Source organism: Salvelinus namaycush, chromosome 2, assembly GCF_016432855.1.
Source record: "Salvelinus namaycush isolate Seneca chromosome 2, SaNama_1.0, whole genome shotgun sequence".
Taxonomy (NCBI): Eukaryota; Metazoa; Chordata; class Actinopteri; order Salmoniformes; family Salmonidae; genus Salvelinus; species Salvelinus namaycush.
The window spans coordinates 29,635,515-29,650,733 of NC_052308.1; the positions used below are offsets into that span (position 1 = coordinate 29,635,515).

The following is a 15,219-nucleotide window of genomic DNA, read 5'->3' on the forward strand; positions in this document are numbered from 1 at the left end:
TATATATATATTTGTTGTTGTTGTTTTTTTGGGGGGGTGGGGGGCGCGGGGTACTAGGTGATGTTCCGCTGGCTGTGTGAAAGCCCTTTAAACTGTATTTTCTTTATACAACAACACCACTTGCAGTACATTTACTGCAACTACAGCGTTATTAATGGGCCCATTGGCTGCAATGTCATATTTCCACCACGAGGCGGCGGTCGACGTCGACATTCTGCAGACAAAGATGGCGGTGCGGAAGAAAGACGGCGGCCCGAACGTAAAATATTTCGAAGCGTCTGATACAGTCTCGCAGTTCGACAATGTCCGCGTTTGGTTGGGCAAGAATTATAAAAAGGTACTGCTGTTTTTTGTTAATGTAATGAATACATTCATTCATATGATCATAAATGAAAGAGGGCAATTTTAACAGTAGAAGGAGTGGGCAGGCGAGTGAGGGTGTGATGAGATGGGTTGCAGTATAGTCCAGTTGTTTAATCCACACATTCACGAGACGGAAACAAAAGGATGCTGAGGAAACGTCTTGGCAAGAGCCGCGTGATGGACATGGACATTTGATATGTTTTAAGTGGATGTTTCTACACCCATTTAGTAGAGGGAAATGAATGGCCTGTGTTGGGGGTTGCTGTTCGGGGGAAGGGAGGGAACCTAACTAGCTAGCTAGCTAACGGTAATTTCATGGATTGCAGATGCCTATTCCGGCCAGCGCAAGTGCACAAATCCAGATGTTAAGCTGTTTTTTTTACCGGCGCCTTCGGTTTTCTCTTTCACCCCATTGCACTCCATGGTCTTTTAGGGCAATATATGCGCCATGAGTTTTCATGATCCGGCTCCTTTTACCCCCAGATGGTGAGAAGGATTTTCTCATTATAGTGTTGCCAAAAAAGCCATGTCTATTGTCTCAGAGCAAGCGCTCAACCCCACCATGTTCAACCTGGGCCAGACAGAAAGAATACAAAGAATCACATAGATGAACCTATAATTTCTTTGACCATCAAATGACCTCTGTTTTTGTTCATTGTACAGTTCCAACTATCAAAGATCTATCTAAGATCCACTCACTCACACCATACTTGAATATATGGGATAATACCAGAATAATGATGATATGCATGTCAACATAGGTACAATGTATATTTATCCTGACATTTCCATGTAAATCCTCACTCTCTCTTGTCCCTCAGTACATCCAGGCGGAGCCCCCCACCAACAAGTCTCTGTCCAGCCTGGTGGTCCAGCTGCTGCAGTTTCAGGAGGAGGTGTTCGGACGACATGTCAGCAACCCACCTCTCACCAGGTTGCCGGTGAGAGAACTTGCACGCACACACATGTGCTCAGGCACACACACACACACACACACACACACACACACACACACACACACACACACACACACACACACACACACACACACACACACACACAATTTGCTATTGTGCTTCCCCTATTCCACTATTCTAATAGTGTATCTAACCCTCTGTCTTTCTGTTCAGATGAAGAGTTTCCTGGACTTTAAGTCTGGTGGGGCTCTCTGCCACATTCTGGCTGCAGCCTACAAGTTCAAGAGCGATCAGGGCTGGTAAGAGTTTCATTCTAGCCTGCATATTTTGTTTTGCTCACTACACTTACACTCCCCTCAAATGAGTTTAACCCACTAAGTTCTATGGTTGAGAAGTTCTGATTAAGATGAAACCAAATAGACTGATCCTTGAGACGTTTTCATTTTCACAATGATGCATTTTTATTGAAATATTTTAGGAGGCTGTGTGAGATATTTGACTCCTGTCTGTCTTCATGGCAGGCGCAGGTTTGACTTTCAGAATCCTTCTCGGATGGACCGCAATGTGGAGATGTTCATGACTATCGAGAAATCTCTAGTACAGGTCCGTCTGCCCTTGTCTTCTTTGGAAAACTATTTTCTTTGTCTGTATCGCTCTCTTTTTTAATTTACTCTCTTTCTCTGCATCTGTCCATCAGAACAACTGTCTGAGTCGACCAGTGATCTACCTGAGCTCTGACATTGAGGCCAAGCTGCTGGGGAAACTGAAGGACATCATCAAGAGGCACCAGGTAGGCTTGTCTTCACTGACCTAATGAAGAAACTGTATGAGTACACAATACAGTACAGCTTAATACAAAACAATACATTACAGTACAGCTTCATACAAAACAATACAATACATTATAATACAGCACAATACAATACAGTACAATACAGTACAGCTTCATACAAAACAATACAATACAGTACAGCACAATACAATACAGTACAGCAAAATACAAAACAATACAGTACAGCACAATACAATACAGTACAGCTTCATACAAAACAATACAGCACAATATATTACAGTACAGCACAATACAATACAGTACAGCAAAATACAGTACAATACATTACAGTACAGCAAAATACAGTACAATACATTACAGTACAGCGTCATACAAAACAATACAATACAGCACAATACAATGCAGTACAATACAATAGAGTACAGCTTCATGCAAAACAATACAATACAGCACAATACAATACAGCACAATATAATACAATACAGTACAACACAGTTAAGCAGAGTGTGTTTGCTGTCTCCTGCAGGGCTCAGTGACTGAAGACAAGACGTCCAGCTCCCATGTGGTGGTTCCCATCCCTGCCAGTCTGGAGGAGGGTGAGTCAGTCTAACATTTTGGATCAAACGTTATCTGGTGGCCAGAATGTTTGTTCTGAATTTATACCTGGAAAGTGAATTGGTCTATTAGCTAATTAGACTAATGGATTGATCATAGAGACATTTTTCTCTCTCCCTCTCCCATCCCCCGTTGGTTCAGAGGAGTGGGTGCGTCCGGTAATGAAGAGAGACAAGCAGGTGCTGCTCCACTGGGGATACTATCCTGACAGGTAGGGACTGTCCATACTGGGGCCTCAGCCTGACAACGTCAACACAACCTTCGGATAAAGCCTTGTGCAGAACAGGGTGCTCTAACACCATGGAAACCCAGGATGATGATGATGATAATAATGATGGATTGGATTTATATAGCGCCTTTCTACATTGGTACTCAAAGCACTTTACATAGTAAGGGGGAAACACCTCATCCACCACATGTTCAGCACCCACCTGGGTGATGCATGGCAACCATTTTGTGCCAGAACGCTCATCATACAACAGCTAGCATGGTGAGGAGTGATATATGCCAACTAGGAATGAGGGAGATGATTAAGTGGCCATGATGGAAATGGGGCCAGGTTGGGAATTCTGCAAGGACACCAGGGTTAACACCCCTACTCATACGATAATGGGACCTTTAGTGACCATAAAGAGTCAGGACACCCATTAAACATCCCATCCAATCCGAAAGACAGCACTCTACGCAGGGCAGTGTCCCTTTCACTGCCCTTGGGCATTGGGATTCAATCTTAAGAATAGAGAGAAGAGTGCCCCCTACTGGTCCTCCAACACCACTTCCAGCAGCATCTGGTCTGCCATCCAGGACCAACCCTGCTTAGCTTCAGCCAGCAGTGGGCCAGCAGTGGGATGCAGGGTGGTGTGCTGCTGGCCGCATGGCACCATGTGTCTTAAATGTCACCATTTGGTGTGCAGACACATTGAAAGTACACTGACATTTTCTCTATCCCATACCCACATCTCCTTTACCTTGAGTTCCACACTGTTTTCTCAGCCTGTGTTATAGCACCATGTGTTGACATGTGGTGCACTAGAAACATTAGTCTAGTCTAACCTCTGACCTCTGCCCCCTGCTGCTCAGCTATGACACCTGGATCTCAGCCAGTGAGGTGGAGGCTGCTGTGGAAGAAGCGCCCAGCCCAGAGAAACCCAGGAAGGTCGGCACACACATCCTTCTCTTTCTGTGTCTTTCTGTGTGAGCTGATAGTCAGATAAGGGGTCGGGGCTGTACCAGAATGAACAAATGGCGGTAAACAACGCAATTGCGCATTAGATGACACATTGTCTGTTGATATTTGTCCCTTACTGCATACATTTTTACTAAACAGTACGTTCTAGATAGTATGTAGTACATTGAGTACACAGAATGTTGTTTTAGTAAGTAGTAGGCAAGACGGGTTTCAGACACATCCTCTCTCTCTCTTCCCCTCTCTTTAAGTCTATTTTTCTCTCGCTCTTTCTCCCTCTCCTCTCTCTCTGTTTGTGTTTTTTTTTATAGCCAAAATATAACATTTTACTACATTAAATGAACACCATATAAACTGTGTCTTCAGGTCCATGCCAAGTGGATCCTGGACCTTGACCAGTTTAATGAGTGGATGAATGAGGAGGACTATGAGGTGGGGGAGGCGGGCCCCAAGAGGAAGAGGATCTCAGCCAAGACCCTGACGGATGAGGTCACCACCCCAGGGGACGAGCGTCGTGACAAGAAGCCCGGCAGTGCCAAGAAGAGGAAGCGCTCGCCCTCCCCCTCGCCCACCCCACCACCCCAGGAGAGCAAGAAGAAGAACACAAAGAAAGGGTGTGGGTGTGTGTTACCCTTTGTTTACTACTGTGTAATTCATTGGGAGATCTGTAGATTGCTGAAATACACAATGACTAAGAAATATAAGCCTTTAAATGATATCCACATAATGACGAACTGTGTGTGTGTGTAGGCCCACCACCCCGTACACTAAGTCTAAGCGAGGCCAGAGAGAGGAGGAGCCGGAGGATCTGACTAAAGATCTGGATGAACCATCACCTGTACCTGCAGTGGAGGAGGTCACCCTACCTAAGACAGGTACACACGCTCACACACGTGTGTATATATATATACACTTGCACATACACCTTATTATCTAAGATTTAGACTCAGCCTACTGGCTTATCCTCCTGATATTTACATTGGTTGAAACGTTAGTATTCATCATCATTGTGACAAAGTCAGGGGTTGAACTGAAGTGTTGTATCACAGGAAATGCAACTCTCTCCCCCCACACCCTTCTCTCTCTCTCTCTCTCTTTCTCTCTCTCCCCCATACCCGTCTCTCTCTCCCCCATACCCCTCTCGCTCTCTGTTTCTCCCCCCATACCCCTCTCTCTCTCTCTTTCTCTCTCCCCCATTCCCTTCTCTCTCTCTTTCTCCCCCCATAACCCTCTCTCTCTTTCTTTCTCCCCCCATACCCCTCACTCACTGTGTGTGTGTGTGTGTGTGTGTGTGTGTGTGTGTGTGTGTGTGTGTGTGTGTGTGTGTGTGTGTGTGTGTGTGTGTGTGTGTGTGTGTAGCCAACACTAAGAAAGACTCTGAGTCAACACCAGTAAAGGGAGGTACCATGACAGACCTGGGTGAGTTCCCTGAACAACTTAATAAGTTCTCAGTGTATACACACTGTCTGCAGGATGAGGTCACTTCTTACTATATTTTAGCTTTCTCCATCCTTTATCTGTCCCTTGATCTGTATTTTCACTCTCTCCTCTTTTATCTCTTGAACAGATGAGCAAGAGGATGAATCCATGGAAACTGCAGGAAAGGAGGAGGAGGAGGGCTCTCCGAGTGTGAAGGGAGAGCCGGTGAAAGGGTCGGACCTTCATGAGGACAACGTGACCGAGCAGACCCACCACATCATTATCCCCAGCTATGCTGCCTGGTTCGACTACAACAGGTAGGCTACATATCTACGCGTCTCTCCCGACCATCAATGATGATAGTTTGATCAATGATGTATGTTTGACCTCTTTCTGTCTTTTCCAGTGTCCATGCTATCGAGCGTAGAGCCCTCCCAGAGTTTTTCAACGGCAAGAACAAATCCAAAACCCCTGAGATGTGAGTAAACACATGCTAACATAATGTTGTTATTATTATTATTACACGTGCCTAGCTTAATACACATGTACACTCTTCTGTGTTATACAGAGACCAACAGTTTTGGAGTTTGGAGTAACTTAGCTGCATAACCAATGACAAGAGTCTCTCTTTCTCTTCACAGTTACCTGGCCTATAGGAACTTCATGATTGACACTTACAGGCTGAACCCGCAGGAGTACCTCACCTCTACCGCCTGTCGTAGGAACCTGGCCGGAGACGTGTGCGCCATCATGAGGTCGGGAGGACTCAGTGCACACAGGACATTTACCAGAGTCGCATTGTCTTTTCATCTACTTCATGCAGTAATATTTACCGCCTCCATTTATCCCTCTCTCCTCTTCCTCAGGGTGCATGCGTTCCTGGAGCAGTGGGGTCTGATCAACTACCAGGTGGACTCAGAGAGCCGGCCCACCCCCATGGGCCCCCCGCCCACCTCCCACTTCCACGTCCTGGCTGACACCCCCTCCAGCCTGGTGCCCCTGCAGCCCAAGGCCTCCCAGGTACACAGACACACACAGACAGGTTGTTTCTATATTTTGGTTCTAGATGCCTCTATTTGACTGTAGCTTCACTCCACTTACCTTCTCTCTCTGTCCCCTCTAGACTCCGGCGGCCCAGCAGATTCTGTCCTTCCCAGACAAGGTGAAGGAGAAGCAGCCAGCCGACCTGCAGAACTTTGGCCTGAGGACAGACATGTACAGCAAGAAGACTGGGCCTCCTAAGGTATGGCTCACAACACTGCAGGACTGATGAGGATCATAGTGCACTGTGTAGCTATCTATAAAGAGTAGTGAGGTGTGTTATGGGGATGCTACTTCTTCCTGTCTGCAGAGTAAGACTGCTGCCAGCGCCATGCGAGACTGGACCGAACAGGAGACACTACTGCTGCTAGAGGTAACTAACAGCACAGCTCTGTCTCATCCACTTTATTACCATTCAATAGAATGCCCTTTAAATCCAAATAATCTTGAATCAGTGTTGAGAGGATCGACAACAAAAACACACAAAGAACTTATCTTAAAATGTAACCTATGGCTTAATATAACATCCTTATTAATATCAATCATATCCTCTCTCCTCTCCTTTCAGGGTCTAGAGATGTACAAGGATGACTGGAACAAGGTGTCGGAGCACGTGGGCTCACGTACCCAGGACGAGTGTATCCTGCACTTCCTGCGTCTGCCCATCGAGGACCCATACCTGGAGGACACGTCCTCGTCCCTGGGCCCCCTGGCCTACCAGCCCGTCCCCTTCAGCCAGGCAGGCAACCCCGTCATGAGCACCGTGGCCTTCCTGGCCTCCGTGGTGGACCCCCGCGTGGCCTCCGCAGCCGCCAAGTCTGCCCTGGGTGAGAGGTCAACTCACTAAATAACCGTTGGATCACACAGAGTACAGCCTGGCCTCATTTGTGTCAGAGCTGTTTAGTTAACCTTTATTTACCAGGAAGTGTCTTGGAAGTTTTGGATCTTTTTTTTCTTAAGAGATACTTTTTAGAGGTGGCGTGTGTATTTGGTGTAGCCTTCAACGGTTCAGAACCAACTCCCTGCTTCTTTCACCACCGTTCATTATCTCTCTTTTCCTTCCTCCCTCCCCCCTCTCGCTCTCTCTCAGAGGAGTTTTCGCGTATGAAGGAGGAGGTCCCAGCAGCACTGGTGGAGGCCCATGTGAGGAGGGTGGAAGAGGCGGCGCGGACCAGTGGCAGACAGGACCCCCTCTACGGCCTGGAAGGCAGTGGCATCGCAGGCACCAGCCTGGAGGAGGGAGAAAAACCTGGTACAGCTTCCATCTACTATTATCTAAAACTATAGTTGTCTTTGGTCATATTTCCATGTATTGTATGTCAATGAAGAGAAATTAGTTTCCGGTGGGGTGCACATAGGACACTAGGCTTGCTGACAACTCATCTGTCTTTTCTCTGCCTCCAGAAGAGAGCAGTGAGGAGAGTAAAAGTGACAGCCAATCCAGTGAGGAGAAGAGGGAGACCAAGGTATGGTGTTTTTAGGACTTCTACTTTACTTGTGTTTGTGTGGTCGAGTCTTCTGAAACCAGCTACGTTCTGGGTCTGAATTGTCTAGGTTGTGATGATTTATACTCAAGTGTTGACCATTGTCATTGTCCCCGTCCCCATGGTGATAACAGGAGAACAAAGAGGGAGCCATGGAAGAGGGGGAGAAGAAAGGAGAAAATGGGAAGAAGGAGGAGGAGAGAGGGAGAGAGGGAGAAGGAGAGGGAGAGCAAGAAGCTGAGAAGACAGACTCGGAGATGGGTAATGTTTATGTCTGTGACTGATTTTGAATGTATCTGTAAACTTTGTAAAATAGTCAAGTCTGTCTCTTGTTTTTTACAGACACTTAATTATGTGTGACTTCTATGTTTCCCTCTCTGCATTAGGTGATGGAGAGAAGGAGAAGGAAGGGAAGGAGGGCTTGGAGGAGGGCCAGAGAGAAGGAGAGAGTGAGGGAGAGAGGAAGGCTAAGGTGGAGCGGGATGTGGGAGAGGGGAACCTGGCTACCGCTGCTGCCTCTGCCCTGGCTGCTGCTGCCGTCAAAGCCAAGGTCTGACCTCTGACCCGTGTTTAGCATGATCCCCCTAACCGCAGATCTAGGATGAGGGGCTGTATGTATCAAACTTGTCAGAGTAGGAGTGCTGATCTACAGGTGTAGGATCTTATAATTTGATCACTATTTTGTTGCTGAGGATTTTCTTGCACAGCAGTGTGTTTGAGGTTTAAAAAGGCTTCTAAAGTTTGTAATTTCCACTTTAAAATGTCAGACTTGATTTGCCCTAACGAAAAATGCATCAACCCCTACAAAAAAGGTCCATTAATTATAATCACATTTCTTGTTGCTGCAGGATTCATTTCCTGCTGTAGCAAACTGGCTGACATTAAGATCCTACATCTGTAGGGTCAGTTTTGCCTTTGGGATCATAATGAATAAGATTTTTTTATGTTATATTATTTCACCTTTATTTAACCAGGTAGGCTAGTTGAGAACGAGTTGGCCAAGATAAAGCAAAGCAGTGCGACACAAACAACAACACAGAGTTACACATGGAATAAACAAGCGTACAGTCAATAACACAATAGAAAAAAGAAAGTCTATATACAGTGTGTGCAAATGGCGCGAGGAGGTAAGGCAATAAATAGGCCATAGTAGCAAGTAATTACAATTTAGCAAATGAACACTGGAGTGATAGATGTGCAGATGATGATGTGCAAGTAGAAATACTGGTGTGCAAAAGAGCAGAAAAGTAAATAAAAACAATATGGGAATGAGGTAGGTAGATTGGATGGGCTATTTACAGATGGGCTGCAGCGATCGGTTAGCTGCTCGGATAGCTGATGTTTAAAGTTAGTGAGGGAAATATAAGTCTCCAGCTTCAGCGATTTTTGCAATTCATTCCAGATTACATTAGGATGCACTTGATCCTAGATCAGCTCTCCTAGCCAACCCCCAGGGGTTAAATCATATCTGACCCTATCTGTTTCTCAACCAGGGATTTTTCAGTATGTCTGTGCCATTTCACATGAAAAGATGACTCACATCCATACTTCTCTCTCTTTCTCGATCTCCCCTATACATTTTCTCTCCCCCTCCGTCTCCATTTCTGTCTCCCCCTCCATCCTTCTCTCTCTGTCTTTCTCTCCATAGCACCTGGCTGCGGTGGAGGAGAGGAAGATCAAGTCTCTTGTGGCTCTGCTGGTGGAGACTCAGATGAAGAAGCTGGAGATCAAACTTAGACACTTTGAAGAGCTGGAGACCATCATGGACCGAGAGAGGGAGGCGGTGAGTCAAGGAGAAGTGAAGGGTTATGGGTTATGATGTAGTTTAAGTAGACTTGTTTGTTTTGCTTTGTTGGTTGGAGTGCGCATATACATGTTCTTACCCTTTGTGTGTGTGTGTGTGTGTAGTTGGAGTACCAGAGGCAGCAGCTGCTGGCAGACCGTCAGTCGTTCCACATGGAGCAGCTGAAGTATGCAGAGATGAGGGCGCGTCAGCAGCACTTCCAACAGATCCAGCAGCACAGCCAGACTGGAGGCCCACACTCCGCCCCGGCCCCCACTGGCCCCCCACCCCCACCCCAGGGCCCCTCAGCCACCCAGTCCCAGCCAACCTTCAGTACCCCTGCACCACAGCCAGCTCCCAGCCCAGCACCCCTTACCACCTCCATCCCTTCCTCTGCCCAGCCCACTGAGCCCCAGCCGCCCCCCAGTGGTCCTCACACCTCACCTCCCCGCCCGCCAGGCCAGCCCCCCACGACCCACTCCAGCACCACCCCAACACTCCACGGTGAGTCACACTTTGTGTTATCGAACTGTGAATTCAGTATTTAGCTAATACTGTACAAAAGTAATCATGTGGGCCTACTGAGTGGTGCAGCGGTCTAAGGCACTGCAGTGCAGTGCTAGCTGCGTCACTACAGATCCTGTTTCGATCCCAGGCTGTTTCACAGCCGGCCTCAACCGGGAGACCCATCAAGCAGCGCACCATTGGCTCAGCGTCGTACGGGTTAGGGGAGGGTTTGGCCGGCCGGGTTGTCCTTGTCCCATCGCGCTTTAGCAACTCCTGTGGCGGGCCGGGCGCAATGACACGGTCGCCAGGTGTACAGTGTTTCCTCCGACACATTGGTGCGGCTGGCTTCCGTGTTAGGCGAGTATTGTGTCAAGAAGCAGTGCGGCTCGGCGGGGTCGTGTTTCGGAGGACGCACGGCTCTTGACCTTCGCCTCTCCCGAGTCTGTACGGGAGTTGCAGCGATGAGACGAGACTGTAACTACCAATTGGATACCACAAAGTTGGGGAGAAAAAGGGATTAAAAAGAAATAATAATAATCACATGAGCCACTGGAATTAACTTGAACTTTACTGTGACTTTTTTTGTTGTTGCTGTGTGTGTGTGTGTGTGTGTGTGTGTGTGTGTGTGTGTGTGTGTGTGTGTGTGTGTGTGTGTGTGTGTGTGTGTGTGTGTGTGTGTGTGTGTGTGTGTGTGTGTGTGTGTGTGTGTGTGTGTGTGTGTGTTTTACACACCTTTTTCTCTTTTCTTGAACCCAGAGCCTAGTGCCCCTCTACCTGAGGATACACACCACTCCTCAGCCCCAGTTCCCCCTCCACAGTGAAAAGAAAGAGAGCGAGAGATAGGATCCTGGCAAACTGAATGACATTGACCACTTTGTACCTATGAATCCTGCCTGTTTCATCTAAAAATGAAGAAGTCAAACTGAAGGACATATAACAAACTTTGATCATGTTTAACATTTTGAACGATTTACATGAGAAAGAAAAGCAAAACAAAAACATTTCACTGAAGTCTACCTTACCAGAGTGAATATAAAGATCCTCCTCAACTAAACAAGAAAATACCAATGAAGAACTTTATCGATTTTCAAACTAACAGTCCCCCAGTAATTTTTTCAGACATAAGTTGCCTAATGACTTTCACCTTTCACATCAGAGCCCAAGGTTAAACCAAGAGTATGGTCATGTAAATACACCACTTGACCTGAAGATATGAAGAGAACTAAAAGGCTCTTGTCTAAGCAGTCCTTTGACCAGTGGTGCTTTGGTGCTTTCGTTTCCTGCTATAGTTTACTGAAGTCAGATGTTCTACCATGTTCCCAGAGGTACCTACCTACCTATTCACCCACGGTACCCATGGTAGGAATTTATAAAAGAGAAAAAAAGATTTGCACTTTGAAAAGATGTTTCCCCGGTGGCCATATCTAGAGACATGAAGCATTATTAATGGCTCTATTCAATCAGCGTCGCAGAAGTTCAGCGTTACAGAGTGATTTAAATGTAAAGGCAATGTTAGTGGAGACTGCATTCACAGTAAACACTGCATATGTCAGCTCAATCAGAAATTACCTTTACATTGCTATCGCGCAATCTGTAACACTTCAGCAATACAGATTGAATAGAGCCCTAACTCAATTGACCTGAAGCACTTAGCTGCTCTCTTGTTTTGAACTTTTACTACGATGTCATAGTTTCCAAATATGAGATTCTCAGTTCTAGGTCACCTTATTTCATTGGATTGGCTGCTTGTTGCCCTATGTGTGTGAATGTGCTGTTATAGAGCATTGGGGTTGGTCTGTTGGTTAGATGTATCCTAAACTAAAACAAAGTATGTGTTAGGGAAATGAAAAAGGATGAACGAATGGTATTACTCTTTTGTAATGATATGTATTCCACTTGGAAACCGTCTCATCTTGCCCTACTGCCATTTGTTATTAAGACTATGTACTGTAAACTGGATTTTCTGTTACAAATGTTTCACTCCAATTGGAACAGAAAATCCCTCCATGACTGAGCATTAGAAACCACTTAAAGTATTGATGAAGGGCCACACCCCCAGGGCCACACCCCCAGAGTCAGAGTGCCCTCTAGGACACAATGTCCTAAAAGGCCTTATTTGAACTGTATTTTGGGCTCGATTCAATCAATATAGCAGAAGTTCAGCGTTACAGAGTGATTGAAATGTAAAGGTAATGTTCCTGCGTTAGCGGAGACTGCATTCACAGTAAACACTGCATATGTCAGCTCAATCGGAAATGATCTTTACATTGCTATCGCTCAATCTGTAACACTTCAGCAATACAGATTGAATAGAGCCCTTTGTTTTTTAAGTTGAACATCTGAAGCACTTCTGAAACAGTTGTGCATGCTCAGAGCAGAGCATAATCATAAGCCTAGCAGTAACTGCACAAATAAGATGGTGTTTGTCAGCATGTCCAGTATGGCTAGTCAGTATCAGTGAATCATACCATTGTAGAGATTATACTCTAAAACAATTACTGGATATAGCTCCGGAAGAACCTTATTGGCAACTTCAAAGATAACAGGCATCACCATCACAAAGCAATTTTCTCCATATGAGTTTGTGGGGTGAAGCCAGAGGTGTGGACATTTGGAAATCCACTGATTTTTATAGTTTGTTTTGTGTTTTCCAATGACCTTTCCAACTCGCATGAAGCTGTTCGTATGTGATGGAAGTGGCTTTAATGTTACAAAATAACTTTCTAAGTCAAGGAATCTGAGAAGTCAGTTCAGCTTACAGAGGAGAATTGTGTCCTTTAATATCTGTAAACAATATCTTCTCTATGTATCCTATCTATTTTTATAATATTTGACTGTCAGGTTTTCCATTTTTGTTTCTTTGATATTATTGTTTGCATTTTATTGCTGTATTTTATTATCTATGTAACCTCTAATCCCCTCCCTCATTGTCATGTGCGTGATCCTGATAGGCCTCCATGACCTTTCAATCAGTGTGACTGTGAGCATGGGTGTGTTTTCCCCAATGTTCCTTCAGTTCAGTTCCATCTAACCCCCTTGTGTCATTGTTTTGAATTGTTACAAAGGCTGAGAAATTGGGATGCTCATTGTTCTCATACAGAAGTACAAAATGATGACACAGCAACACATCACACAAACCCACTCCTCTGACAGTGTCATACATATACTCCGATAATAAAACTTGTGTCCAGATAGCCAGTGTTAGAAACTTCACTACAGTCGTGACCATGGATGGACTGCTTTGGTCTCTGTTATTGCATTGTGTGGATTTCGTGATATGAAATATGTGTGTATGTTCAGTTTCTTGTTTCTGTTTGTTTTTCATGATTGCTAACGATAGCAATGATTGCATTGATTATACAGTAGAAATGAACCTTTCCTCAGTCAAACTGTTGCCAAATGAGTGTCAACAGTTGCTCTGCAGTTCGTATTGAATTAAAAAAAATATATATATGCGAAGGTTTTACTTACAATTTTTTGGGGGAAAGTCAAATAAATGAAGATGACATGATGTGACGTGTATAGTTTGGTCATTGTTGCTACTGTGGGGATCGCAATTATTGACACCCTGGATAAAGATGAGCAAAAATGACTGTATAAAATAAATAATTCAAATACTGAGCTTTATTGTATGCAATATATTTGTTTTTAATTATATTATTTTATACTAATATAATTGCTCAAAGAAAGAGATTTTGTTTAAAGGCCCTGTGCAGTCAAAACTGAGTTTTCATAAGTTTTATATATATATTTCCACATTGAGGTTGGAAAAATACTGTAAAACTGTGGAAATTGTGATAATGCGCTTTTAGTCTAAGAGTGGTTTGAAAAGACCGCCTGAAATTTCAGCCTGTTTTGGTGGGATGGAGTTTTGCACAGCCTGGTGACAACCCTAGGTGGTAAATTAGTTTGTAGACCAATAAGAAAGAGAGTTCCAAACCTCTCTGCCAATAACAGCTAGCTTTCAGTTTTCCCCTCCCAGCTCAGACCACTCCCAGGCCATCCTAGTGTAACAGTGTTGGTTATTTTTCCACTTGCCACTGCAGAACTATGTTTTCGATGTTTATGTATTCTTATTGGTTGGTTGAATTTACATATCAATAAAGTGTTATGCCATTGGTAACGCTTGCAGATAGGGGGAGATAGATCATGAATGTCAATTCTTCCCAGTCTGATATTAACATGCAAGCAGGAGCTCACGTTCTGAAATAGTGCATTCTACTTTCATATTTACAATGTGTACATACAAGTTCACTTTGTACATGTCCTGATGTATATACACTGAGTATACCAAACATTAGGAACACCTTCCTAATGAGTTAACCCCCTTTCCCTCAAAACAGCCTAAATTCGTCGGAAGCGTTCTACAGGGATGTTGGCCCATGTTGACCCCAATGCTTCTCACAGTTGTGTCAAGTTGGCTGGATGTCTTTTTGGTGGTAGGCCATCCTTGATACACATGGGAAACTGTTGTGTGAAAAACCCTGCAGCGTTGCAGTTCTTGACACATTCAAACCGGGGTACCTGGCACCTACTACCATACCCTGTTCAAAGACACTTCCATTTTTTGTCTTGCCCATTCACCCTCTGAATGGCACATATACACAATCCATATCTCAATTGTCTCTAGATTTAAAAATCCTTGTTTAACATGTCTCCTCCCCTTCATCTACACTGATCGAAGTGGATTTAACAAGTGCCATAGCTTTCACCTGGTCAGTCTGTCATGGAAAGAGCAGGTATTCCTAATAGTTTGTATACTCGGTGTATATGTGTACGGTACCTGTTAGATATTGGGGGTATTTGGGCATGTGCTTTTGTACGTAATTGCTAAAAAGCGCGAGTTAGCTAGCATGCTCTAATTCTAATTGTCAAATTAGCTCCCTGCTAATTAACAGTTATTTCCATGCTAACAGATGAATTACGAATCTACAACCATCAACATACTGTTGTCCTGCACATCTAATGTGCTTCCTTTTGTCTATCGTCAGACACTTACATTTATTGTATTTTGTACTATTTTTGTCCTTGTTATGTTTACAAAATACCCAGTCTGATATTGACATGCAAGCGACGAATCACAAATATACTGCCATCAACATACTGTTGTC

General features: G+C 44.7%; 1 protein-coding gene across 1 annotated transcript; it reads left to right on the forward strand.

The window, feature by feature from the left end:
* Positions 1 to 226: 226 nt before the first annotated feature.
* On the forward strand, positions 227 to 13,619 carry smarcc2 (SWI/SNF related, matrix associated, actin dependent regulator of chromatin, subfamily c, member 2). The gene is made up of 25 exons (XM_039010757.1): positions 227 to 337; positions 1,185 to 1,304; positions 1,494 to 1,579; positions 1,802 to 1,883; positions 1,978 to 2,070; positions 2,600 to 2,669; positions 2,830 to 2,899; positions 3,769 to 3,844; positions 4,241 to 4,494; positions 4,625 to 4,749; positions 5,234 to 5,293; positions 5,442 to 5,610; positions 5,700 to 5,771; positions 5,935 to 6,048; positions 6,160 to 6,313; positions 6,417 to 6,536; positions 6,645 to 6,707; positions 6,903 to 7,161; positions 7,425 to 7,586; positions 7,739 to 7,800; positions 7,953 to 8,079; positions 8,205 to 8,368; positions 9,467 to 9,601; positions 9,727 to 10,105; positions 10,865 to 13,619. The coding sequence occupies exons 1-25, from the start codon at positions 227 to 229 to the stop codon at positions 10,927 to 10,929; spliced, it is 3,192 nt and encodes a 1,063-aa protein (XP_038866685.1). The 3' UTR covers positions 10,930 to 13,619.
* The last annotated feature ends 1,600 nt before the right edge of the window (positions 13,620 to 15,219 follow it).